Here is a 26792-nt window from a genome sequence, read left to right as displayed (position 1 = left end):
GGCAGTTAAAACTTATCTCACGGTCTGTGGTCTCTTTATTACATACTTAATTACTGCTCTTATCGAACCTACACACTGGTCCTGAGCACATTGCATATCGCAGGTGCTACATACTGATGTACTGTGGTTGTTGTTTTTTTTTAACACAGAGCGATTCCAGATGGTTGGTCCAGAAGCTCCTCTTGTTGCTGTAGCTGGTGAAGATCTGGTTCTGCCCTGTTTTCTCAAACCCAGCAGCAGCGCTGTGGACATGACAGTGGAATGGATGAGACTAGAGGAAGTGGCTTCATTAGTGCATCTCTATAAGGATCATAAAGACAGAAATGAAAAGCAGGCTCAGCCCTACAGAGGAAGAACATCACTATTTAAAGAGGAGCTACAGAAAGGCAACGCTTCACTCAAACTCTCACCTCTCCGAGTCTCTGATGAAGGAAGATATAAGTGTCTCATTGAGGACAAATCCTGGTATGATAACATCACTGTTAACATCATTGTCGAGGGTAAGATCCATTTCTGCACTGAAGCTTTATGCAGTGAAATGTGTTTTTGCTGTTCGAACTCACCTGATTTAACTCAGGAAGGGCTGTTAATTAGCTGAAGGGGAAACACTAAAACATGCAGGACGGGTCCAAACCTGAATGTACAAAGAATTTGTTGTCAGTTTATAGCGATCCTACAGTGCACATTTACCACAGTGGCCCTGAAGGGCAAATCACAGCAACAAATAAAGAATCAAAACAACAAATCAGAAAACACATTGAGAAATCGGTAATCACAACGGCAAATAACAAAACACAACAGCAAAATCAAAAATACAACAACATTAACTTCTCCCAGAAATTGTAGGGACGTGTTATTGATAAGGATAGTCACTGATTGTCTGAACACACAGTCTGTCTTTTTAACTGGAGGGAAATGTGTCGCACACGTCATTTTGGTCCCAGGCCTCGCAAACAGTAACGCAACCAGGCCACAGGAAGAAGGAATATTGACAGAGAATACACTGAGGTACATCTCAATATCAAAGAGTAGCCTATGACGACTTTCTCAATATTCCTGTTTCCTCAGCTGGGGGAGAAAGTACATCCTCTGCTCTGCTTTCTTAGTGATGACAGTATTGTTCCTTTCCCTCTTCAAGTCCTTGCAGATGGTCGTGCTGGACACGGTGCTCTCTCTTTATTCTCTCCTGATGTGTCGAAATCATCACTCCAGTACTGTTGCATCTTCTCTGTTTTAAAGATGAAGAAATCAGTTCCATCACAAAAATTTGACAATTTTCATTTAGTTATCTCATGATCATTTTGGCCGTTTGAAACCTTTCCGAAAAATACATGCTTTGTGTCTGGCTACAGCTGTTTTATCAACTTCTGACTCATTAGAACTTTTCTTGAACTCTCATGAATTTGAGCACAATCAGGAATTAAGAATCTTAATCACTTCTTTTAAAGAAATGAACCAAAATGTGATCTCTCTCAGAATTCTTTTGACTGATTTCATACTCAGAGGTTTTATTAGGCCCAGATTGTGACCCAGATTGTGGAACGTGTATCTACAGAACAGGTAAAGCAGTGAATTGCGTGAAGCTCTGAGCACTCAAAGACTGATCATCTAAGTCCATGAAAATGTCCAGATGCTTGAGCCTCCTGAAAAATCCTAAATGTTCAATTTACATGTAAGGAAGCCCCTTCACTGTCTAAACAGGCAGCACCTCATCAGGATGTGCAAGTTTGTTTAAATGAATGAGTGTGGTACTGTCTAAACAGAGAGTAATTCTCTATCAGCAGGTTAAAAGTCAACAACAACCAGTTTAATTGATATAGCACCTTTCACCCATCTAAGGATGCTTTACAGAGTAATGACACGACAGAAAGAGAAACAAATCAACCAAAAGAAAACACAGATAGGAGACACAGGAAAGGAAAACACAAAATGACAATTTACATGAGCATAAAGATAACAGATTTGTTCAAAGCATTGAAGAAGATAGAACAGTTAGTGCTCAGGAGAGGAGGAACAGCAGAGAGAGAAGAGAGAAGATTTGGGAAGAGATGTACAATCCCAAAGACACTGAGGGAGAGAATTCCACAGCTTGGGGGCTGCAACCCTAAATGCCCTGGAACCCATGGTGGATAATTTAAATGTGGGGACAGACAACAGACCAGAAGATGAAGACCTGAGACTGTGAAGGGGAGAGTCGGGCTGAAATAATTCCATAAGATATTGATGAGCATGGCCAGGGAGTATTTAAATGTAAACAGAAGAATTTTGTACTGAATGTGAGCTAGAAGAGCCAGTGGAGCTTCTGGAGGATGGGGTGATGTGGGCCAAGTGTTTAGTATATATATATGTGTGTGTGTGTGTGTGTATTCTGGCTGCAGAGTTTTAAATACAGGTAGTTGTCGACTTACGACTGCGTTTGGTTATGACTGACCAGTCGTAAACCGATCTGGTCGTAAGTCGGCCTATGTTAAATGAACATAAGTATATTCATCTCATCTGTAGCCGCTTTGTCCTGTTCTACAGGGTCGCAGGCAAGCTGGAGCCTATCCCAGCTGACTACGGGCAAAAGGCGGGGTACACCCTGGATAAGTCGCCAGGCCATCACAGGGCTGACACATAGACACAGACAACCATTCACACTCACATTCACACCTACGGTCAATTTAGTCACCAGTTAACCTAACCTGCATGTCTTTGGACTGTGGGGGAAACCGGAGCACCCGGAGGAAACCCACGCGGACACGGGGAGAACATGCAAACTCCACACAGAAAGGCCCTCGCCGGCCACGGCGCTCGAACCCGGACCTTCTTGCTGTGAGGCGACAGCGCTAGCCACTACACCACCATGCTGCCGTGATGTGTAATGATATTGTAATCATCTTAAAGTCTTATTTTATCAACATTTTCTTATTTCATTACCGTGGCTCATTATTTGGTTTAAGTCAAACACTGCATACTACACTGCGTACAGTACAATTCGTTTAATATGTGCAAAACCAAAAAATATGAAATACAGGTGTGAAAATAGAAAACATTTTAGTTTGAAACATACCAAAATACAAATGTAAAACATAGCAAAATACAAAACTTAGTGACTGCTGACATCACTGGTGCTTGGCTGTGGGTCATCTACGTCATCATCAGCTGTTGCAGCGCTCAGGCTGGCGGGCGGATTTGCTCATTTCATAAACCAGGAGCTGGGGCGGAAACTGTCGTACGCGGTGAGGGGCTGGATGCTGGACGCTGCCGGGAGCTGGGGCAGAAACTGTCGTACGTTCAGCTAGCTCAGCTAGGAAACACTTGCCAGTCATAACCAGACGGTCGTAAAGTTGATCGGTCGTAAGTTGCATAGGTCGTAAGTCGACGACTACCTGGATATTGAAGCCGAGCAATGGATTTAGCTGGAAGACCAATGAACAGAGCATTACCACAACTACATTACTGTGCATTAAAAGCACGGATGAGTGTTTCAGCATCCTTGGTGCTAAGTGCAGGACAGAGACGTGCAATGTTGTGAAGGTGGAAAAAAGGCCATTTTAGACAGGGACTTTATATATTTTTCAAAAGAGAGGGCATAATCAAAGATAACACCATGGTTATGTACAGTGGGGTGAAGGTTTAATGACAGTGCTATCAATGACCAGATTAAGACTACTGTTGGAGAAGGTTACTGATTTGGAACCAATCAGAAGATAATCAGTTTTACCAGTATTAAGTTTTAAAAGCTTTAGGTCATGGATGCGTTCAGAAAGGGAGGGGGCAGGGCAGATGTAGAAGGCCTACAGCTGATGTAAATCTGCATAGCAATGAAAATTCAAACCATGACAGCGGATAATTAACCAGGATTTTACCAACAAGCATTTTAACCAGGAAAAGGCAGAACCAGAAATACCAAAAGCAAAGAGATAGGAGAGAAGCAATTCATGACGAACAATGCCAAAGCACAGCTAAGGTCCAAAAGAAGGAGTATATTAAGTTGACAGCAGCCAAAGTTTACCAAAATCCCATCCCAGTTTACCAAAACACTTCATGCCCATGAACCTGCCAGATCTGCTCCTAATAAATACCTATTAACAAAACACTTGACTAAACAAATGTTTTTAGCATAGACTTCAAAACAGAGACTGTGTCTGGGTCCTGAACACTCATTGGAAGGCTTTTCCATGAATGTGGGGATTTTGTATAAAGAGGCTCTTCCCCCTGCTGAAGCCTTCATGATTTGAGGCAGTAACAAACATCCTGCACCTTTTGATCGAAGTAGTTATGGCAGAACATAAAAGACCAGAAGTAGCTCAGGTACTGTGGTGCACGACTGTTTAGTTCTTTGTAGGTCAAGAGTAGTATTTGATAATCACTGAGAAATTCAATTGTGAGACAATGCAGTGTGGATAAGACAGGGGTGATTTGGTCATGTCTCGTAAAGACTCTCACTGCTGCATTCTGTACTAACTGGACCTTGTTTATGCACCTACTGGAACATCCAAACAGTAAGGCTTTACTATAATCCAACCTAAAGGTAACAAAAGCATGAACTAGTGTTTCTGCATCATGTAGGGACATTGTATTTATTATCTTAGCAATATTTCTGAGATGAAAGAAGGCTATCCTTGGAATATTATCTACATGAGCTTTAAATGAGAGTCTGGAGTCAATAATCACACCAAGGTCTTTTACTGCTGCACATGATGAAACAGAAAGGCCATCCAGAGTTATGATGTAATCAGAAAGCGTACTTCTAGCTGCATGTGGTTCTAGAACAACGACTTCTATCTTGTCAGATTTAAGTACGGGGAAGTTAATAAGCATCCAGTGTCTAATGTCCTTCACATATTCCTCAACCTCATTAAGCTGTGGTCTCCATGGTTTTCCCCAAAGCGTTTTAGCGTGTCGGGCCCGATACGCTTGCTCTGCCTACCGATAACGCTTAGTCGCTTTAGTTAAAATCCGATACGCTTAGATTTATACCGATACGTTAAAATTTCCTACCCACAAGTAACTCGATACATAGGAGAGCAAATAACAGATCTATTTACATACTGATTGATATTTGTGTTAAACAAGCGGTCTTTTTTCCCAATGTTTGTGTTGATTCTGTCAAAGTTTGTCCGCGTGGTATGATGTAAACAAACTGTAATCTGTTGGCTATGTCAAGATCACGTGTTCAAACCGTCCAATAAAAATATCAAAAGAAAACGTCAGACATCCCGGAAGTTTCCAATTCATTATAAACGATCTCATTGGCTGCCGATGTTGTTCCCCACCAGACGGACAAAGCCGACTGACTTTAATAAGCTAGGAGAAGACTCGCTGGACAGTTTGATCCACATCAGCATGGATGACAGCGAGATGGACTATGAGAGGGTCGCCCAACACTGGGCCAAGCAAAAGCCAAGGAGAATTAATCTGCTTTAAAGGAGTAGAAAACTTAATTCATTAGTTTGGGTTTGCAGAAAGATTATGTACTTATAAACACTCTCATGAAGTGAAGTTGTCCAAATGTGTCAAATATAGCATCATTTCAAATAATCATCATGAGCATTTTTGGCAGTGTGATGTCCCTGGGATCCATTAAACAAAAGAAGGCTCCGGATTATTCTTTTGTTAAAGGCTCACAGTGACATCACACTGCCAAATATGCTGATCATTATTATTCGAAATTATGCTACATTTGACACTTATTAACACAATCTCTTCATGAATGTTTTTATAAATACATAATCTGCAAACTTAAATATATGAATTAAGTTTTCTTTTCCTTTAAATTTGTTTTAATCTTAATCTAGTCCATTTAATAAAGTGCCAAAATTTAAACTTTATAATATGCAGTTGCCTTACTTTTCTTTTCAGTGTATCTTAGTTACAGTATACATATATTACGGTAATTGCATCAGAAATATTCTAAATCATTAGTTATAGTAATACAGCAACTTATTTTAAGGTGGCAGTTCTGAGGTTCAGATCCCTTTGTGATCAACAGGAGGTCATGATGATCGATTCTCTTCATTGGCTTGCATAAGATGGAGCAAACCGCTGTTCATATTTTCATGCACATTTTTGTTACGACACTACTTGATCATAGATAATTAAGTGCAAGGGATCCCCGTAGATTTTCAAATCTATCGTATACCTAAGTAATCTATAACAAAACAGTTTAACTTGCATGTTGAACTTTAAGGTGAAATTTCAAATGTGTATACATTTAATACTATTTAGGTCAGTAATCATTGAAACACTGGTAAAATCTATCCTATAATCATGGATCTAAAACCTCTCAGAGACCCTGAAAATGCACCTGAGAGCATCTATTTTTAAAAAATTTTCCGGGGGGGCATGCCCCCGGACCCCCCTAGTTTCGCTTCGCGCTGTTGGCGCTCAATTGTCTGTGTTTTATCATGCCAGAATTTAGGGCTTTAATTTTTTTCTGGGGAAAAAAACACTGGGTCTCTCATCTGGCTTTGGTTAAACTTGGTATTAGTTTCCCATGTGTAGTTTCCTGTGTGTCATCAGCATAACAGTGGAAACTAATACCATGTTTATGAATAATTTCATAATAAAAGTCTGGGCCTAAAACAGAACCTTGTGGAAGATCACATTTTACCTTAGTATGTGTAGAGAAGTTTCCATTTACATCTACAAACTGATAACAATCAGTCAAATAGGACCTGAGCCAGGAGAGGGCCCCCAAACAGCAAAATGCCCGCGGCCCGGAAGCGGCTCGATTACGGCAAAAACAGTCGGCCAACACTCGGGAGTGAATCTAGGTCCGATTCCGTACCGAGCACTCGGCTCGAATGCGGACCGAGTGCGGAAAGCCGCGTGTTTAGAAATCGGCCCGCTTCTGGCGCTGGTAACTGTAGGTATGCGAAATTACACTCGGGCCAATTCCGGAACGCCGAGTGGCCATCTAGCAGCTATGCTGCAAAAATCAAATCTAATCATTACCGCTCATATATGCGGCTTTATTCACACTCATATGTTGTTTAAAACACCAACATAGGGTGTCCAGCAGATCTTAGACTTCATGAGTTCGTATATAATGAACAAAAGCTATTTTATACAAATTTAGAACAGTGCACGGCGCTTACGAGTCAGTCCTCAGATATCAAGTCATGTGTCTAGGTAATCACAAAAATAGCCTCCTAAGTATTATTCTTTGTACTGAAAATGGTAAGAGACGTTCAAGCTTAAGTCATTTTCTTAGTTAAGCGTGTTCAATACCTTAAAAAAAAAAATTACAAACAGGGTCAATGGCAGTCAGTTTATTTCCTTAATGCAAGTATACATACAACTCCAAATACAAAACTCAAATGTATGCCCTTTCAGTGTGTGTATCGACAGATTGGTGGTCAGATTGCCACCATGTTACTCGGTGTTGCAAAAAAGGAAAAACCAAAGGGGAGGTCGTGACAGATTTCGAATGCATTTTGCCATTGGGAGATACTACAGGTTAATAGGGTAAAATTTCAAACTAAAAGATATCAAATTGAAACTTCAAAAAACATTTCCATTCATGTGAAAAACTAAAATCACATGCACGTGCACACAAACCACCACACGCACTAAAAATGTGTAACAAACACGATGCCTTTAGGAAGCCTGACAACCCCTTTGACTCCTTCCTCCATCTCTGTCCGCTGCTAGCTGGAGCCAGCAGGTGATCAACTGTTCAATTTGTTTGTCTGAAGCATCTTTTGTCAACACGTTTCTTCTGACAGCATCTGGGGGGGAGGAACAGAAATACATGACCATTCATGCAGAAGTGCAACTTTCACTCCAGTGTCAGCAACTGTACATCACTTAATGCAGAGGATATATTAAAACTGGTCAGATCACCCTTATGTGACAGTGATTTAGTGCAAAGAACTTCACATATTTTTATAACCCATACATCCAAACCAATTTGCTTAAGTGACAAAGCTAAAACTTACCCAGAACAACAAGCTTCAAAGCCAAGTTTTTGAATGCTGGCTTGCCATTCACGCCACTCCAGTTCAGTCCTTTCGCCAGAGATGTGGTTACTGTCCTCTTCATTATGCGCCAAACGGTCTCCTTCACAGTCAATCCCCCCACAATTCCCAGATGTACTGTCTGAAAGAAGTGTATGCATATCACCAATTACTACATCACATTACACTTTTACAGGATATTGGTTACAGTCCCTGAAGCAACATTAGGTGCCTTGCTCAAGGGCACTTCAACCATGGATGAAGGTGTCGGTATACACCTTCCATTGGTCAGGGTGGGATCCCAACCTGCAACCATCTGATCCAAAGACCAACTCCTTAACCAATTAGGCCACGGCTGCCAAAACATTTCCTGCCAACTGCATTTCATGTTTTTTTTTGTTTTTTTTTATCGTTTGCTCACCAAATTTCTTTTCTCTTCGGGGTTCTTCAAGAGGACCTCCAGATTCTGAAGGTCTTCCTGGGAAGAAAGTGGCAGTCGACAGTGTGACGCATCAGGCAGAGCTTCAGAAACTGGACGACCGGTGGAGTGTGACTGGAGTTGAACCAAAATGAACATTTGTTGCTCCCGGATAGTAGTCAACTGGATAAGTATCTCCCTCAGAAGGGCTGCAAAATAAGACAGAAATAAAAGCGTTGGTAGAACACATTTATACACAATAAGTCCATTGCTGTTTACTGTCCACCTTTGTAAAATACATACACGTAGGCACAGCCTCTACAGAAACCCGGCCATGTTCTGGTGTCATGGAGTGATCCAAATGCTGTTCTCATGGAGGGATCTTGGGAAAAACAAAAGAAAATGGGCATCAGAATTGTATACACCCTCATTAAATCTGTATTTAGTGTTCCACACAGATTCAAAGCCAACATATTTTCTTTTAACCATCTTTGAAAAGATCTTACAAGGTCTGCAGTGGAATCTGAGGGCCTCCGAGGTGGATTCCAAGGTGGTGTGGGGACCACAGAGGACCAAGGCATGGTGATAGAGGAAGATGGCAAATTTTCTCCTAATAGGGCTATATTGACATTTGCATTAGATTCATTAGTAAGTTGAATTTAAAAAGCACATTCACAAACAGTGGAAACTAGCCAAAGTGCTGTACAGTGTTAGCCTGGCTAAAGCCATCCCCTTTCTGCTTCTTTCCATTCGCAGTATAGGGTCTGGATACACAGTGCCCTGAAGCGATTGTTAGGTGGGAGGAATGAACTCCGCTCTGGTTTGAAACGATTGGACCTGCTCTCTCAATCGCTGACAGTTGCCCATGACATATATGCCCGACATCATTTGGCATCATCGCCATTAGCTCCCTCCCCCAAACCTGCCCCGTTCACTTATTGGTCCGGTAGTCTGGCTACATGAGCAAACCCCTCCCAGCACTGTGTATCCAGACCCTATACTGCAAATGGAAAGAAGCAGAAAGGGGATGGCTTTAGCCAGGCTAGTACAGTGTCATACTAAGACACTAAAATGAGCAATAAAACATGGCAGCAGAAAAATAGGATACTGAGCACTGATCACAGCCATAATGTCAAGAATTATGAATAACTTGGTACCGGTAATGTGTCACAGGCCATACCTTCAGGGGCTTTGATGTGGGGAGCATTCACAAGCTGTGTGCGGGGCTTCTTGCGGGCTGGTGGAGAACATGTAGGAGCTTCAGGGGACCAATGCGTGGTGACTGCTAAGGAAGATGCCAAATTTTTTCCAAATATGGCTATGACATTTGCATTAGATTCATTATTAAGTTTAACTTGCAAAGCGCATTTACAAACAGTGAAAACTGGTTAGTGCTGTACAGTGTCATGCTAAGAGACTAAAATGAACAGTAAAACATGGCAGCAGAAAAGTAGGATACTGAGCATGCATTTCCTCATTTCAAGTATCTATAAAGATACTTGACTAATTGTGCAAAATTCACAGCTGTCATGTCAAGAATTATGAATGATTTAGTTATATATGTTACAAGCCATGGATAACAAGGCAGTGAGTGCTACCATGGTTACATTAAACTCCAAAGCCCAATTCACCAAACTATCACCAAGGTCAGGTGTATGATCAAAAGGGTCGTCTCCATCACTGTCACTGTCCCAGTCATACATAACATCATCACTTTCACAGTTTACAACATGATTTACATGTACAGTGTGGTCTAGACCCCGAAGCCGCCGCCAGGCGCCGCTAAAACCGCCATTTAGAATTTGAGCCGCCGCCAGCCAATAATTTTGTAAGCCAATTTGAGCCGCTATCTAATAAAATTTGGCTGAGCCACTAAGAATTGTGTACATCAAATAATGGGTTTATCCACATCATGAGCTACAAGAAAAGTGACACAAACATGATCAACTGTAGACACTAGTAGTAACACAATAGAGACGTATAGGCATACACTGTAGAGATTTAGAACTGATATCACAGCACAGAGAGCCACCACAAGCTTGCCGTTGTGACTACCTGTCTGGCTTCCCGCCCCTCACACCGTTACCACGATACACTGGGGAACCCGGGAACCCACCCAGAGCATCAATCGACTCCGATATCGACGAGATGGCTGCATTCTTTGCCGCTGCTGAGGGAAAGTGTAAAGGTATTTTTTTGTTTGTTTGCACGTCCAGGTTTTTCCGGGATTGTCCCGGTTTTTTTGTGGAAAATGGAAAATGTCCAGGAAAATGGAATAACCTTCCCGGGACACGTTTTGTCCTGGTTTTTTACTTCCTCACATTATCCCCATTGAAATAAACACAAATCATTAAATGTTTCTCGCAGCCACTTAACATATTAATAGTTTTCACGTAAGCGGGCATATTGTAGGCAGCTGCTTGTGCGGCCTCACCGAATGTTTGCGCACGCAGCCAGTCGCCGTTGCTAGGTGATCGTGGTCAATACAACGGCGGCCGCGCGAAATCAAAGATACTGGAATACCGTAATACCAAACAATAGGTGAGAGTTCCCTGGTCGGTGCGCGAGTAGGCTGGCTGTCTACTTCCTATGTTCTGATTCTGATAAAGGCTGGTTCTAAAGCCTGGGCCAATTTCATCAATAAATGAATCATTAAATAAATTAAATATATCAAAAAAGAATGCCTGAACACTGGCGTGAGAAATGAATAAATCAGTTGTCCCAATAACATAGCACCTCTCGCTTGTGATTAAAACAAAGGATTAGGGCTATTTGGTATGATACGGTAGTCTAACTTTTAAAGTTCAGTTCTCCAGAGAAAAGGCTAAAACAACAACGAAGCAGACTGAGAGAAATTATATTGATTATATTTGTATTATTTTGATTTGGAAACGGAATGGGAGGAGAGACAGACGATGAGGGAGTCGGACAGAATGAAGTAGAAGATCCGGTACCTGTCAAAAAGAAAAAAAAAAAAAAAAAATTGTTAAAAAAAATATTGGCGTCCAAATAAGATCATTCCTATATGAAATTATTTTTTGTAATAATACTTGTGGTAGTGCCCATTTAAGGGTTAAGAAGACAAAATGAATTTTAACTAAACGCCTAACTGCACCAGTTGAACTGTTTTATTTTTAAACGTGAACATTCACATAAGGCATAAGGCATTGTAGATGTGCGTATCCGCAGCCCTCAACCCCCGCGCTCGTACGTGCGCGCAGGCGCGGCCGCCGACCGATGTGTCCCGGTTTTTTACAACTCAGATGTGGCAACCCTATTCACATACTTCGAGATTGATAAAAAAAGTACTCCACCACTCTACTTTCATCATAGTAAGATAGCTGCCAGTCCTTCACTGGTCATTGCTAGTGAGAGTAGATAGCTAGATGCCTTCCTCGAACAATCCAGATTAGTTTATTATTAGCACTGAACTCCAATCTTGCTAGATTTATATTTACAATGAAGTAAGAGACCAGGGGACCTGTGGTAATTTGCTATTTATTCCCCCCATTTGTTTGATCCGTTTGCCCGGATATATGCCACACAGTGACGTCCAGTATCAGCCATTTGTAGCCATAAACATTTTGGTGGCTGCAGCAGCCATTAAGGTTTTGGCTGAGTCAGCTAGCCAGCCAATAATTTCATCAGCCAGCCATTATCCTGAAAACAAACGGCTTCGGGGTCTAGTGTGGTCATCAGTCAGATCTCTAAAGTTACCCTCCTCAATACCTTGTAGCAAACTGGACACTGATTTGACTGCCTTGCGTCTAAGATTGGATTTGAGAGAATGCATTTCATGAGCCATGCTTACCTTAGATCAGTTGAAATATTGAAGAAATTACCTAAGGAATAAAAAGAACAGTTGAGACAGGAGCAAGACCAACGTCTAATTACACAAACTAGTTTCAATTTGACATGAATTTTAACCCATTCCCTTCTAGTACTCCCAATGACAAAATGTATGGAAAATCTGATACCCATGACCTTGAAAAAAAAAGTATGTTCCACTTGGAATGTGTACTATTGAATGATTACTATTGCAATTTGTTTCATGGCAAACACTAGACTGGACTAAATATCTTGTAAAAGAAAGAGGGGCTGGCTAAAACAGACCAAAAAAAAGGAAGTACATTATAGGCAGTTACTACATGATTTCAATTTTTTGGGGGGTGATTTTTGTGATCAAAATGACTGATTTTGCAGCGGCATTCTCTCTTTTGTTGTTGCGAAGAATTCTTTACTTTTAAACTGCATCAAAAAATCTAAACAAGCTTAATAACACAAACACACCGTTTCCTTTTTATTTTCTGTAAGAATACTAACAAAGAATATTAACTTACTGAAGTGTAAAGATACTTTTTTTTTTAGAAACTGACGCAGGCCCATTCAACTACTTGAAAGAAAAGAAAGAAATGAAATACATAACATAAATGTGATAAAATTAAGGATGTTTTTATTCAGTAAACATTTTTAAAAAAATGTTCTACAACACTCTAGCCTAGTGACTTACCAGTAACAAAATGGTCTGAACATATTCTGTACTGTTGTAGACGAGAAGTATTCAGGTCGCTCTGCATAAAGCAGCTAAATACTCTGTCTCCTGGCAGAAAGCTCCTTGGTTTGCTTGTGTCTCATGCTGCGTTCATGTGCTATGGGAAGATGATATTTTCCAGTTGGGAAGTGGTATTTACCAGTGTGTTGTGTTCACATGCTTTTGTTGTTGTTGACAAATTTTAAAGATGGTGGACCAGATGTTATCGTTAGCAATAGCGTCTGCTCTGGATAGGTAAAAACAAACCATAACACCACATTTTTAAAGGAAACGGATTTCTAACGTATTATATTACACCTGTTAATGACGCAACATTGCATAGACACCAAAAACTACCCACTAGTTAAAAAAAAACCCCACTAACCCACTAACCAAAAAAAAAAAAAAAAAAACACCTTTAGTAGCGTACAATGCTTAACATTCAAGTGTCTTGTACCGCTCGCCGCCATGTTGAAAAGGTTAAAGTTCATCTCATCTCGGCAACTCGTACCAAAATTTTCTACGAGTTGCCCAGTGGGAAAATACCACAAGAGGAGGCGTTCATGTGTGCTTTCCATGTCGGCGTTTGGTATTTACCATAATTCCCATAGCACATGAACGCAGCATTAGAACACCCCAACAGCACAAAAGTTTACCATTGTAGGTTTTTGATGATCCAAGTGCCTCGTGGGTTCAAATACCGCGCGCTGCCGTTATTTCCCCCTAATCACGAGTTTGTTGGCCTTCCAATATGGCGCAGGGTTTGTTTACTTCCGGTTTCGCGCTTCAAAGTCCACGGCATTTTCATACATTTCCCCCAAAATGCCCATTTGCACTGTCGGCACTTTACACAGACATTATTTTTTTAAAAATGATCGTCATCCATCTTATTAATCTAGCGAATTGAATTGAGAATTCTCTGATATCGCATTTAATCTCTGACGAAATCATCTGACAGACCGACAACAATCAATTTTAATCAGCATACCTCAAAGCATTTAATATTACTGAACAAGGTCAAGGGAACCCTAATCGTTTACGCGTCTTAAGGATTTTTTTTTTTTATAGAAGACTTACCTCAGGTTATTAACAGCTGCTCCGGCTTGACTTCACCGCGCGGGACCAGCAATCCAAAAGCACGTGGAGGGGGGAGTCTTCCAATTTAAACGTCTGCACACGTGACGTCACTGCAGTGACTTGAACGGCCATAGTTTTATAGAATAATGGGGATGTCATGGCTCAGATGGCTAAGGCACCATACCATAAATCAGGGGACCCGGGTTCGATTCCGACCCGAGGTCATTCCTCGGTCTCTCCCCGTCTCTCTTTCCTGCTCATTTCCTGTCTCTCTACACTGTCCTATCTATTAAAAAAAAAGTTTTATAGAATAATGTGTTTGATATGTAATGACTTCTAATATATATATATATATTTTTAAAAACATATTTTTTACTACTAATAAATAAATAATGAACAAGTCAGCGTGGCATGGGTTGAATCCGGGTGACGTCGCCGCCAGCTTGATAGGCAGCAAAGATGAGCCATCTACAGGACGATTTGCATATAGCGCTTTGCCGCCCGCCAACCGTTCAAAGGACAGCTAGTTCTATCCATGTTTAACTGGGTGCTTTTGATGTTGACGCCATCTCCTCGCATTTACGTTGCCTGTACAAAATGGGTAAGACCAGTATGCGCTCGCTGACCGCAGTAACAGTTTTGTGATGGGCTGAGCTATCTAGTGTTGAGAATTTAAATTGTAGGCATGACTATTTGCTAGGATGGTTCCGAGATCAATATCTCTACCCACCCCAAAACAAATAGCCTAAGCCTGCATGTTAAAAAAATATATACCTTGGTCTGTATAGGCCACTGGATTTTCTGTTAGTTTAAAAATGTCCTGGCCCACTTGTGGTTGCCACGACTGAGCCGATGCAGAGACAGCCGACAGAGCCGCAGGTTTTATGGAACCGGCCCTCTCCCGGTTGCCATGACTCAGCCGATGCAGCGACAAACTGACAACCCCACAGGTTTTACGGAAGCGGGCCGCTCCCGGTTGCCGCGTCTCAGCCGATGCCGTCACTGTGCCGAGGGCGCCGCATGTTTTACGGAAGCGGGCTGATCCTGCTTGCTGTCTGGGCCATTTCCTGAACAACATTTTCTAGTTACCACTTTAACTAGTGTCTCATTACTTAGACCTCATAATGAGGTCTAAATCCTGACTGATACGTTTCATGAATTTTATTCCTGTGAGCATAACTGCTGTGTCACAGCCTTTTCTAGGATCTTGGAGATAACTGAGAGGTTTGATATAGTTGAACAGCAGACAGGGGTTGAGTCAGGATTTTAAATCAGGGGTTTGATAACTGCTAGTTGAAAGGATTTAAGTACATAGCCAGTGCTGAAGGAAGAACAGATTATTTTTAGAAGAGGTTTGACTGCTCCTGGTATTATCGGTTTGAAAAACATGTAGGTATGGGATCTGGTACACAAGTTGGTGATTTTGATGAGGAAATTCGTGAAATTAGTAAAGTTTTATATTTAGTGTCACATTTCATAGTATTCTCTTTGACCATGTTAAGAACAGTCTTTAAACTGAAAATGAGCATAAAATAATCACCTCTATGGGGGTTAACAGTTGAACATGATTTCAGTATATTTAAAGCAATACTTTGTTGATTGCCTGTAGCTCAGGGAAGCCACCCAGTGATCATGATGGAGAGTTATGATCACTCAGGAGGGATTAATCTAGTGTGTGAGTCCAGAGGCTGGAAACCTGAACCTGAGGTTGTGTGGCTGGACAGAGAAGGAGCCGCTCTGCCTGCTGAAGATACACAGACACACAGAGACACTGAGGGCTTCAGTGTGAAAAGCCGCACCACTGTTTATGATTATAGCGACTCCAACAGATATTATTGCAGACTTCTACAAGAACATCACATGATGGAGACAGAGGTCATCATTAATCGTAAGTGTCTATGATTAAAAGCTCTTATATTTATACTGTAAGATTCTACTGTCATCACAGATGAGGTGATTAAAGATGAACCATGAGCATGATGAACACACGATTTTTGCATTATTTTTATTCCTGTATATCTATTGGATATTTTGTTACAATTCTGTCAGTAAGTGTGTGTTTAGTAGTTATCAAATTCTTCACAAATTCTTGCACGGTTTCTTAAAAATATCTCTATTCTTGCTCTCATTTTAGGTAAAGTCTTTGATGCTTGGAGGTGGGTTGTCGGTGTTTCAGTTTCAGCATGTCTTATTGCTGTCGGATGGATAGTAACTGCAGTTATCTGTTACAAAGGTAATATTTCAATCATTTTCCATTGTAATGTCTCCAGCTTCAATCAGTTTATCCCGGAGCTTTAGTCCACAGATTCCCAGCCCTGGTCCTGGAGAAGCCCCTGTCCTACACATTTCAGTGTTTTTCCTGCTCTAACACACTCACTTTAACTCAGGAAGAGCTGTTAATGAGCTGATCGTCTGGATCAGGTGTGTTAGAGCACAGAGAACACTAATGTGTCGGACAGTGGGTTCTCCAGGACCAGGGTAAAGAACCTGTGCTTTAGTCAGCAGTCCACAGGAGTCCAGTTGGCCGTGCTCTCTGAAGAGGATGATTTAATTCAGTCCTGTCTCAAACTCTCACCTCTATTTCTTTATCTATTCACTTCAATTACCACAAACCCTTTCTGCAAAAGTGAAAAGTAAAAGGACAAGGAGGTTTACAGCACATTTCACCTGAAAAAGTTATGTAGTTATACCTTAAAGTTTGAAGTTAAAACAAAAGCTCTTAATTTAAAATGTCATCAGTGTTGTTTAACTTTAACTGAACTTTGGTGAATTTTAAAAAAAAACCCTTGGCACTTCTAAGGTAAAGTCAAACTCTCAGATTATTGGTTTAAACATTGATGACCAGATCTGTTTTGATAAGACCAAGGTAGCAGAGAAATTCAATAACTTCTTTTCAACCACTGCATCATCTCTGCAACTGCAGTTACCATCCGGATGTGGAAAATATGGCCCTAATCATGTGTATAAGTGCTATGAACAGGTGCGTCTCTCTGGCTCTCAGTTCTCATTTGAACCAATCTCTGAGGAATTCATCCAAAAGACTCTCCTCAATGTAAATCCGAATAACTGGACTGGATCAGATTCCCACATCTTTTAAAAGATGGAGTTGAGTTCATAACCTCTCCACTCACTCATCTTCTAAATCTGTCCCTTTCTACTAGTAAGATCCCTTCTGACATCAAGTCTGCTAAAATTTCCCCGATCTGTAAGAAACATAGCAAAACTGAAGCTGGCAACTATTGTCCGGTCTCAATCCTCAGTATTGTAAGTAAGGTTTTGGAAAAAGCTGTATCTGCACAACTTATTAATTATCTCACAGATCACTGGCTCAACAAGTTGTCTCTGCACCTTGGCAAGACAGAATCCATACAGTACTTTTTGGCTCCAAACACAGACTTAATAGTAACGAATCTCTGGACATCACATGTAATGGTCAAAAAATTACCAGTAAATCTTGTGTTAAATACTCAGGCATTGATTTAGACCAGTCTCTTAGTGGTAACCATATAGCTGACAATATACGTGTAACACACCCTGCTCATCAGCAATAGATTACACTACAAGTTCTTTACACTCTAGGGATGATGCTCACTTATACAGAGGCCTGGGGTAAACTATGGAAATGTTTACAGTTGACTGCTGTGCTTCTATACAGCTATACTCTGAGCCCCCACTCTGATTACCCTCAGAGAATGACAATTTAACATATTTACACTATACCTATTGGAGACCATTAATTACCATGACATAGGAAAGTAAGATCAGGCATACAGTAGATTATATCAGAAGATAAGTAATAAACATTTATTATGAACCCATTACTGTGCTTAACCTTCTTCAAAAGTCATTAATAATATTAAATAACAACAACACTGAACAAACCACACATTCAAGATAGAAAGGGGAAAAGAAAGAAAATACCCGGCCGGAGTTAAAACAGTAACGTATGGGTACCCAAGTTGGCGCGCGTTGGAGCTCTAAACATCCGAGGGAAAAGAATCACTGTTTACTCACGAACAGCTGTGAGTTAGCTTCCCCAAGCTAACTGTAGTCACTCTAGGACGTTGACTCCAAATACCAACATTGACCGTCGTCCATACGACCCCACTACCATCCGCAGCAGCTGAGAAGACTCTGTACCACGAACCTCCTTCGGGCACCTCGAAGTAGTCCTCTTTTACGTGTTTAATCCCCAGTAAAAAAAAAAAACCTGCTAGCCGAGACTCAACAGCTCATAGCAACAGCAGTAATTGAAAACAGCTGTGACTCCACCCCGTCCCGCTGAACCGACTCAAGTGGAAACAAAAAATACAACCGTGGATCACTGGTCTCAAAGTCCGTAACTTTCATGTAGTGTTACTATTAATCAAAATCACTAATGTCCGTGGAACCGCGGACAAGAGGATATTCACATAACCCCGTTACCTTAGCAACCCGCACACCCTCTGGAACACAGGCTGCATAGGAAGTAACGTGTGTTACACTCGTGTAGTTTATCGGCCTACAGTCCGACAAACAAAATACAAAGCACATACTACAGTAGGATTGGACCTGAACAACCATTATAAACAATATATATTTAAACAATTATATTAGATATTAAAATCTCGTATTAGGAATGCATATTTTTTTTTACACCCCAATATACAGTACATTGAAATTACATTACATATTGAACTCTCCTGTTAATAACACATAGTACACAATATACAATACATTAACATAAATTAGGCTTAACCTAATTTTCAGATGTGTTACACACGTAAGGCCAATACCAAACTCAAGTTTCTATATAGGCAGGCCAGGAACCTCGATAAGGTGTGTGTGTGTGTATATATCAAATATACTCTGTGTGTGTGTGTGTGTATCTCCAACCAAAAGTGGCTGCAGTGATTTAAAAAAAAATATATACAGGGGTCACCAAACACACACTGTTTGTCCATGAGCTAATATACGAGTGTACTAGTGAACTTCAGCTTACATTCAGCAAAATCCCCAGTGTTGAATTAACACCCAGAGTGTTTATATATGTCCAACTGGTCACAAATTAACTCTGAAAGTGATAATTCAACACTGGGGAGCAGTAATCAGGAGCTGGAAGAACTGAGAGTCGAGAGCATGTTGCTGTGTCTGTCAGCACTGCATGCTACTGCTGCTGATCCTCCACATCGCCGAGCCACTGCCACAGTGGGCAGCTCTGAAGTTTCTCAGCACAGCAGTCACAGTGTTGCTGCCCAGTGCTTCTGTGGCTGACTGCATTATAGACACAGTACTGCAGACTTATTAAAGAGCTGCAGACAGAGAAATCCAGAAAACAGAATTTAAAGAGAATATGATCTTCAAAAACCATAAACTGATGGATAAACACAAAACAGTAGAACAGATGATTTATCAGTAAATCCACAACTGAATTCACAGAGAATTTCAGCAAGGCTTCAGATCACTCACGGTATATGATATTATTTACTCTGGAATTAATTGACTAATGTTTGTTTCTTTGTTTGTTAAAATAATGGACCTGTTTTCTCCTCAGAGCTTCAGAAGCAGAAGCAAAAAGCAGGTAAGAATGAGCTTTTTGTCCTTTTAAAATCACACTGATTAATTAATTGAAGGAAACTTAAAGGTGTTGACTGCAAAGTCATCTGAAATTTTCAGGTTTTTTTTTTTTTTTAAATCGTGCATGGCATTTTCCTGTGTCTTGCGAGAACAATATCACATGGATGAGATGTGATCATTTTGATGCGCTAAGAGTCGCTTTTCTCCATTTTGGTACTGTTTTCCTACTTCTTGAGATAAACAGTACGGCCCCACGGAAACAGCCGAATGTGAGGAGCTTTACTTAGCATAACTATGGAACTGCGTCGCACCAAGATCACACAGAAAACAGAGTCTACACCGACCTCAGAGAGTTTTGAGTCACAGGGATGTAATTTGTGGTTGAATAGAAGCTATTTGCGAATGTCAGTCACGTGACTTTTGCTTGTGAGTTTACTTCCGGTGAATGAAGTGGTGGTCAGACAAACCAATTTGGCTGCCATTTTGTAAAGAGCTAGTGAAACCGTCTCTGATTATTTTTGCAGTTCAGAGGCCAATACACGGTCAAGATACCTTCAGAAAGTTGCTGTTTGCAATGGGATAGATCCTAACTCACTAGTAAAGAAGGATTTTTCCTATGAATTGGAAAATTATCCATCCATTGAGTTCCCCAACATCTCAAACACCCTGGTGCTGCAGACATCGTTCTACACAGACAAACAGATGAAAACCTGGAAGAGCATGGAGGAGAGCAACTTTTTATATGTTGTTGGGTTAAGGATCTGGGGATCAGGACACTACAAAATAAATCCTGTATCATTTATTGCCGGGTAAGGAGGAATTTTGTGGCTTTTTGTACCCATCTTTGCGCTGGTCGCTAGGACGCTACAAGTTTTAGTATGGGGTGTAAACAAACCACAGCCACTTGATTCTCAATCCTCCCTGCTCTTCTCTTCCAGCAAACAATACATTTTTTTTATTAAAACAGAGAAAGTGCAGCAAGAATAAATAAATGCTGCATATTGTCAAGATTGTGAGGACATCCTGATAAATAAATAAAGTGGAAAAATATGTATTAGTTTACAATATGGAGACCACGATCAAATAGTTACCAAAAACACACCTGAGGACTGAAGCATCTCCTCAACTTCAGAACACCAAGAAATAACAGAAAAATGGTGAGAAGAGTCATTTGCAAATCCAAACAAAATAAATCAGAGGAATTTACCAACCTTTCCCAAAGTGATCACTGCAAACTGGAGCGTTCTTCGACTCTGTTCCCATCGATTGCAACGAAACATTAAAGAGCCGCCTCTCTCATTGTCTTTTGGTAAAATCCTTTGCTCTTTCACCCTTTATCACTTCACGGGGAACCCAGAAGAAATTTATCAGTTGTATGGTTTGTTCGATTTGAGCAGCCCAAAACAATGCAAGTGTCGGGCATTTTAACGACTCGCAAGGTGCCCCAGTGATAGTAACGCTTTGTAAACAGTGAGCTTCGCTGACCACCACTTCATGTCTTGCATATCTAATGAGGCGGATGTGATGTCGGATGCAAGCAACCTATAGATCCGTGAAACAAAAGAGGAATCTATCTTTTCTCTGTTACTGTTTTCCTCATTTCTTTCTCTGGAAGACCAAAACATTAGGTGTATAACTCCATACTCGCTACCATGGAGTCGAGCCCACTCATTCTAAGGCTAAGATAGCTAAGCGCTAGCTAGAATAATTTAGTTATCTGTCCAGAAAAATGATGTCATCTAATCTTGCTCTATCTTGCAGTTGCACTCACTAGGTGGACTTTCCTTTTCTTTTCCGCTGGCTTTTAGCTGGAGGGAGAGTCGAGTCCGCCATGTTTGCCCACACTGACTTGTTTTGGTTAAAAGTAGGTCAGATGCACCCCACGGTGGTCATGTGATATTGTTGCTCACTCGCGTTGGCAGTCTCTGGAATCGTAAAATGCGGGACACTTTTTATCTCGGCAAAACATTTACATACAGGATACACAGCGTGTGCAGCAGTGAAACATCGCCAAACTCCAACAGCAACAGAAATAAAACATTTTAGCCAGAATTCAACTTTGTAGTCAGAACCTTGAACAGACCACATTATCCTGATCAAATATAATCACAAAGGTAACTGGGAGGTTGTTACACTGTTTGGGCCTCTGACTTAGAAACACAGTTTAACATGGTGAAGGTTCATGAGAAGGTGCAGATCGGGGCAGAGGGCAGAAATTACAGCTCCTTCTCATGTTTAGTGAAATGAATGCTACCAGATTATGGGCAGCTCAGGTCATGTATCCAGATTTGGACAACAGGAAGTAAACAGGAAGGAGGTTTATGGAGTGAAATCAGCGTTAGCAGAACCCGATATTATACTACATCATTTTATTACGACCGGAATTCTTGAAACCAGAATTTCTGAAACCTTGAATTTCATAACCTAAATTTTGAATATCTGAATTTCAGATAGTTTAATTTAGGACAATTATCTTCAAATATCTTGAGATTCACACTCTCAGTTTTCAATCATCACATTTACACATTTCTTTTCAAGCATTACAAATTCAGGTTGAGTTTCTACTGACTCTGATTTCACTCCATCGAGGGTTCTGTAAGAAGAGCAGAGACACAAACACATCACTCACAATACATTAAATGACTTGTTTTCTATCGGAGTCATAACTGACCTGTAACATCATGTTCCACTGTGTGAAGTGTGCTTCATCATTTAACAAATATAGAACATCAGAGGAGGCTTACATTTCATAACCGCAATCTCATGTGTTGTTCATTTACTTTATCATTATATTACACTGCTTCATCTATTTATACTGAATTTATACAGAATACTCAAAACTATTTTCTCTGTTTCAGCCTCAGAGCTTCAAAAGGAGAAGGAATTTGCAGGTGAGAATAAATTTTGTGCTTTAAAATTATAGTGAATAATCAACTGTAAGATAATAAAGCACTCTAAAAGGTCTACACAAAAGAAATGTGTGTGTGTGTGGTCTGAAAGGAATTTAGGTAAATGTACAAATTACTGATATGAATGATCATTTTGACATAACATTAGCTCTGCTGTACACTACATGGCCAAAAGTATGTGGACACCCCTCCTAATTCAGCTGTTTCAGCCGCACTCATTACTAACAGGTGAATAAACTCAAGCCCATAGCTGTACAATCTCCACAGACAAACACTGGCAGTAGAATGGGTCGGACTAAAGAGCTCAGTGACTTTAAACACGGCTCTGTCAGAGGATGCCGCTTTTACCACAAGCCAGTTTGTGAAATTTCTGCTCTGCTAGATTTGCCTCAGTCAGCTGGAAAGATATGTTCACACTCACGAGCAACAAAGCAACAGGCAGCCATTCATGTTCTCTGGGAGCGTCATAAAATGGTCACGTGATGTTTTGGTTGGCAAGAAGCTATTTATAAATGGCCGATCGGAGCTATTGGGTCATTAATTAATTATGGTAGTGTCGTGTTATCGGCTGTACATACAGATTTGATAAGAATGATCCCAAGAGCTTTTACCGTATACCAAAGAAACCTGAAGCTCGCCGAAAGCTTTGGATCGCAGCAATTAAGCGTGACAAGTGGGAACCTACTGACAATGACCGTGTTTGCTTTCGACACTTTATATCTGGCAAGACACATGATTTTTTATTATTTTGTTTTGCAGTTTAATATGATATTAGATAAAATTTCCTCATCAGAAATAATTTGTTGTGCTATGACATTGCTTAGATATCAAACAAAAGATGAGTAAAAATGAGCAGCTGATTTGTATGCAGCACACAAGTAAGATTTCCGCAAACGCACTCGCAGTAAACTTATGTACTTTTTTCAGTATAAATATTTGATATTAAAAGATTGGTCGAATTTTCATGATATGTATTTGAAGATAAATAGCATAGCCTGGATTTAAAACACTGCTTGTGCATTCTAAATGTAGAACTTGCTGAAGTTTAGTACTGTACTGTACATCTTTTGTGTGTGTGTGTGTGTGTGTGTGTGTGTGTGTGTGTGTGTGTGTGTGTGTGTGTGTGAAGCAACAACATTAACTTATGTTTCAAAGATTATATATTGTGCCTATTTAATCTGTCTTTTTATTATTAGGCACAAAAAGCAAATATAAATGAGTATTTCAATAAAACAACTGAATAATTAACATCAAGAGACTTGTAGGCTTTCATTGATTCTTTTGTGTATTTTGAAGGCGTGCCAATCACATACAGTAGATATCGCCAAAGGTCAGGCCAGGTGTTTGGATTTGGGTCCCATTTGTTCGTAACTGCATAAGGATCAGGCAAAACTTTGGTGCCACTGTTGTACAGAAGCTTTGCTGCATATTTCTGCTTAGCATCAGTTGGCCAACGAACTTGCATACTGCGATAAACTGCTACGAAAACTAGGTGATGACGCTACTTTGGCGGCCATTGTGAATGGTTTAATTTTAACCGTCATATATGATTTCTCATTAAACCTGTTTTGAGACATTACAAAGAAAACAAGGCAATCAGAGATAGCAGACCTTGCCCCTGCAGCATAACGACGATTTCCTCTTGGCTAGAAGGGGGTCATTCAGATTATATTCATGCACTATTTTTTTTTTCTTATTTGTTTCTTCCATGGGCGGCACGGTGGTGTAGTGGTTAGCACTGTCGCCTCACAGCAAGAAGGTCCTGGGTTCGAGCCCCGGGGCCGGCGAGGGCCTTTCTGTGCGGAGTTTGCATGTTCTCCCCGTGTCCGCGTGGGTTTCCTCCGGGTGCTCCGGTTTCCCCCACAGTCCAAAGACATGCAGGTTAGGTTAACTGGTGACTCTAAATTGACCGTAGGTGTGAATGTGAGTGTGAATGGTTGTCTGTGTCTATGTGTCAGCCCTGTGATGACCTGACGACTTGTCCAGGGTGTACCCCGCCTTTCGCCCGTAGTCAGCTGGGATAGGCTCCAGCTTGCCTGCGACCCTGTAGAAGGATAAAGCGGCTAGAGATAATGTGTGAATGTTTCTTCCATTTCTCCAACTGAATATAAGTTTTGTCGGGTGACAATACATTGCTTTATCAATTTTCAAGGGCATCATTAAAGACAGGCAGTGCGGCGCTAGTATTATTAAACAGATCAAAACAAATCGTAGTTCATTCTTTTCTCATAAAGCAGAATTGTTTGGAAAATATACATGTGAAAGTACTCTTTTCTTTCTCTTCTTTTTTCTTCGCACCACAACATAATGAATTGAATGGGTTCCTATGATCATGATGCATCAGCCCAACAAATTTCATGTCAATCTGTCCAGTCGTTGCTGAGTTATGAGCGAAAATCTGGGGTGGGGGACACGGGGACACACACACACACACACACACACACACAGACTCACACAGACAGACTCACAGGGTGATCACAATACCTTGCCATCCCACTAGGGGGCGAGGTAACGAAGTATTAGAGTTAGCGTGTGTTGCTAATAGCTAATATAAATATGCATGTTATGTAACATACAACACGCAACCAGATTTTCCTCATTTTTTCCAACTTCAATACAATGTTTCAACTGAAAAAATATATTTTAAAGACAAGTAAATCATATCTTGTAGTAAATTGTGTGTTGTAGTCTACATTTTGTTCAGGACTCCTTCTCATGGAGCTGAATGGACGGTACACACCCACCGGCGACAACAGTAGTGCTCGCTCCACGCCCACAAGAGACAAACTACAAGCGACATGAGTGACTTGTGACACGCTAATGTAAACATAGGGCTAGCGCTATTATTGCGAAGCATCGAGGAGCAACAACAGCTCGACCACGAAGTGATAGTCCACACAAACTCCCAGAGCAGGGCCGCTGAGTGCTGAAGCACGTAGTGCAGAAAAACCCTCTGCTGCATCACTCACTACAGAGATCCAAACTGCCTCTGGAAGCAACATCAACCCAAGAAATGTGCATCAGGAGCTTCATGAAATAGGTTTCCATGGCCAACAGCTGCACACAAGCTTCACATCAATATGCCCAATGCCAACTCCATATTAACACCCATGGTTTTGGAATGGGACGTCCAACAAGCTCATATACAGGAGGTGTGATGGTCAGGTGTCTGAATACTTTTGTCCATATAGTGTATATAATATTTTACTTGTGAACACATTCATGTGTTCAACACCACATTTTTACTCTCTATAAAATGTATAATCATGAAGTAGAAATCTCAAGTTAAGTAAAGTGGACTCTGGTTTTATTCAACACGTACAACTAACACCATGGGAAATAATAACAGTGTATTAAACAGGATCCTACAGGTATGTCTCGTCTCTAATTTGAACTTTTTCCTCTTTTTAGAGCTGCAGAGACAGAGAGTGGAAGACGGTAAGGACATCTGACTTTGTGAAAAGTAATTTGTTAAAAATTGTGAGTAGAAAAATTAGATACATAATATTTGGGACAAAGCATATTGTTTTTATTTGCCTCTGCATTCCACAATTTTAAATTTGTCCTCAAACCATTGTCATGCGGTTAGAGTGCACATCCTCAGATTTTCATAAAGGGTATTTTTATCCTCCTGAGTTTTACCATGTGGACATTACAGCACTCAGAATTCATTGTGCTGCTGCCATCAGCAGTTCCATCATCAGTGAAGATGAGTGAGCCAGTACCTGAGGCAGCCATACAGGCCCATGTTTAACAGATGAGGTGGTGTGCTTCGGATCTTGGACAGTCCCTTTTCACCTCCACACTCTGCTCTTGCCATCACTCTAATACAAGTTCATCTTGCTCTTATCTGTCCACAAGACCTTTTGTCCAGAACGCTGCAGGCTCCTTTAATCACTTTTTACTAAACTATCCTGACCCTCCTGTTCCTGTGGCGAACTCGTGGTTTGCATCTTGCAGTGTCGCCTCTGTATTTCTGTTCATGACGTCTTCTGCAGACATTTTTCACTGACAAATCCACACCTACCTCCTGAAGAGTGTTTCTGATCTGTCAGACAGGTTTATGGGGATTTTCCTTCATTATGGTGAGAATTCTTCTGTTATCAGCTGTGGAGCTCTTCCTTGGCCTACCAGACCCTTTATGGTTACTAAGCTCACCCGTTCTCTCTTTCTTCTTAAGAACGTTCCAAACAGTTGGTTTTGCTGAGCTGAAAGTTTGGCCAATATCTCTCACTGTTTTATTTTTGTCTCTCGACCTTTTAATGTGTCCTTGACTTTCATTGGCACAACTCTGTTCTTCATGCTGACAAACAGTAAAAGACGACTCTAAAGATGACGGCACTGATGAAGCAATT

General features: G+C 40.8%; 1 protein-coding gene across 4 annotated transcripts in view; it reads left to right on the top strand.

Moving 5' to 3' along the window:
• Positions 1-26792, top strand: part of LOC132865041 (butyrophilin subfamily 1 member A1-like) — a 119017-nt gene that overhangs the window by 69285 nt on the left and 22940 nt on the right. For all 4 annotated transcript variants that reach the window (XM_060898237.1, XM_060898236.1, XM_060898239.1 and 1 more), the window contains 6 exons: positions 150-500; positions 15582-15860; positions 16107-16205; positions 19506-19532; positions 22387-22419; positions 25849-25875. In XM_060898237.1, coding sequence (XP_060754220.1) covers positions 150-500; positions 15582-15860; positions 16107-16205; positions 19506-19532; positions 22387-22419; positions 25849-25875 — 816 coding nt within the window. The remainder of the gene's footprint in view (positions 1-149; positions 501-15581; positions 15861-16106; positions 16206-19505; positions 19533-22386; positions 22420-25848; positions 25876-26792) is intronic.

The sequence above is a fragment of the Neoarius graeffei genome, chromosome 1, assembly GCF_027579695.1.
Source record: "Neoarius graeffei isolate fNeoGra1 chromosome 1, fNeoGra1.pri, whole genome shotgun sequence".
NCBI lineage: Eukaryota > Metazoa > Chordata > Actinopteri > Siluriformes > Ariidae > Neoarius > Neoarius graeffei.
The sequence above is the reverse complement of the archived record's forward strand: the minus strand, read 5'-3'. Positions and strand labels throughout refer to the sequence as shown.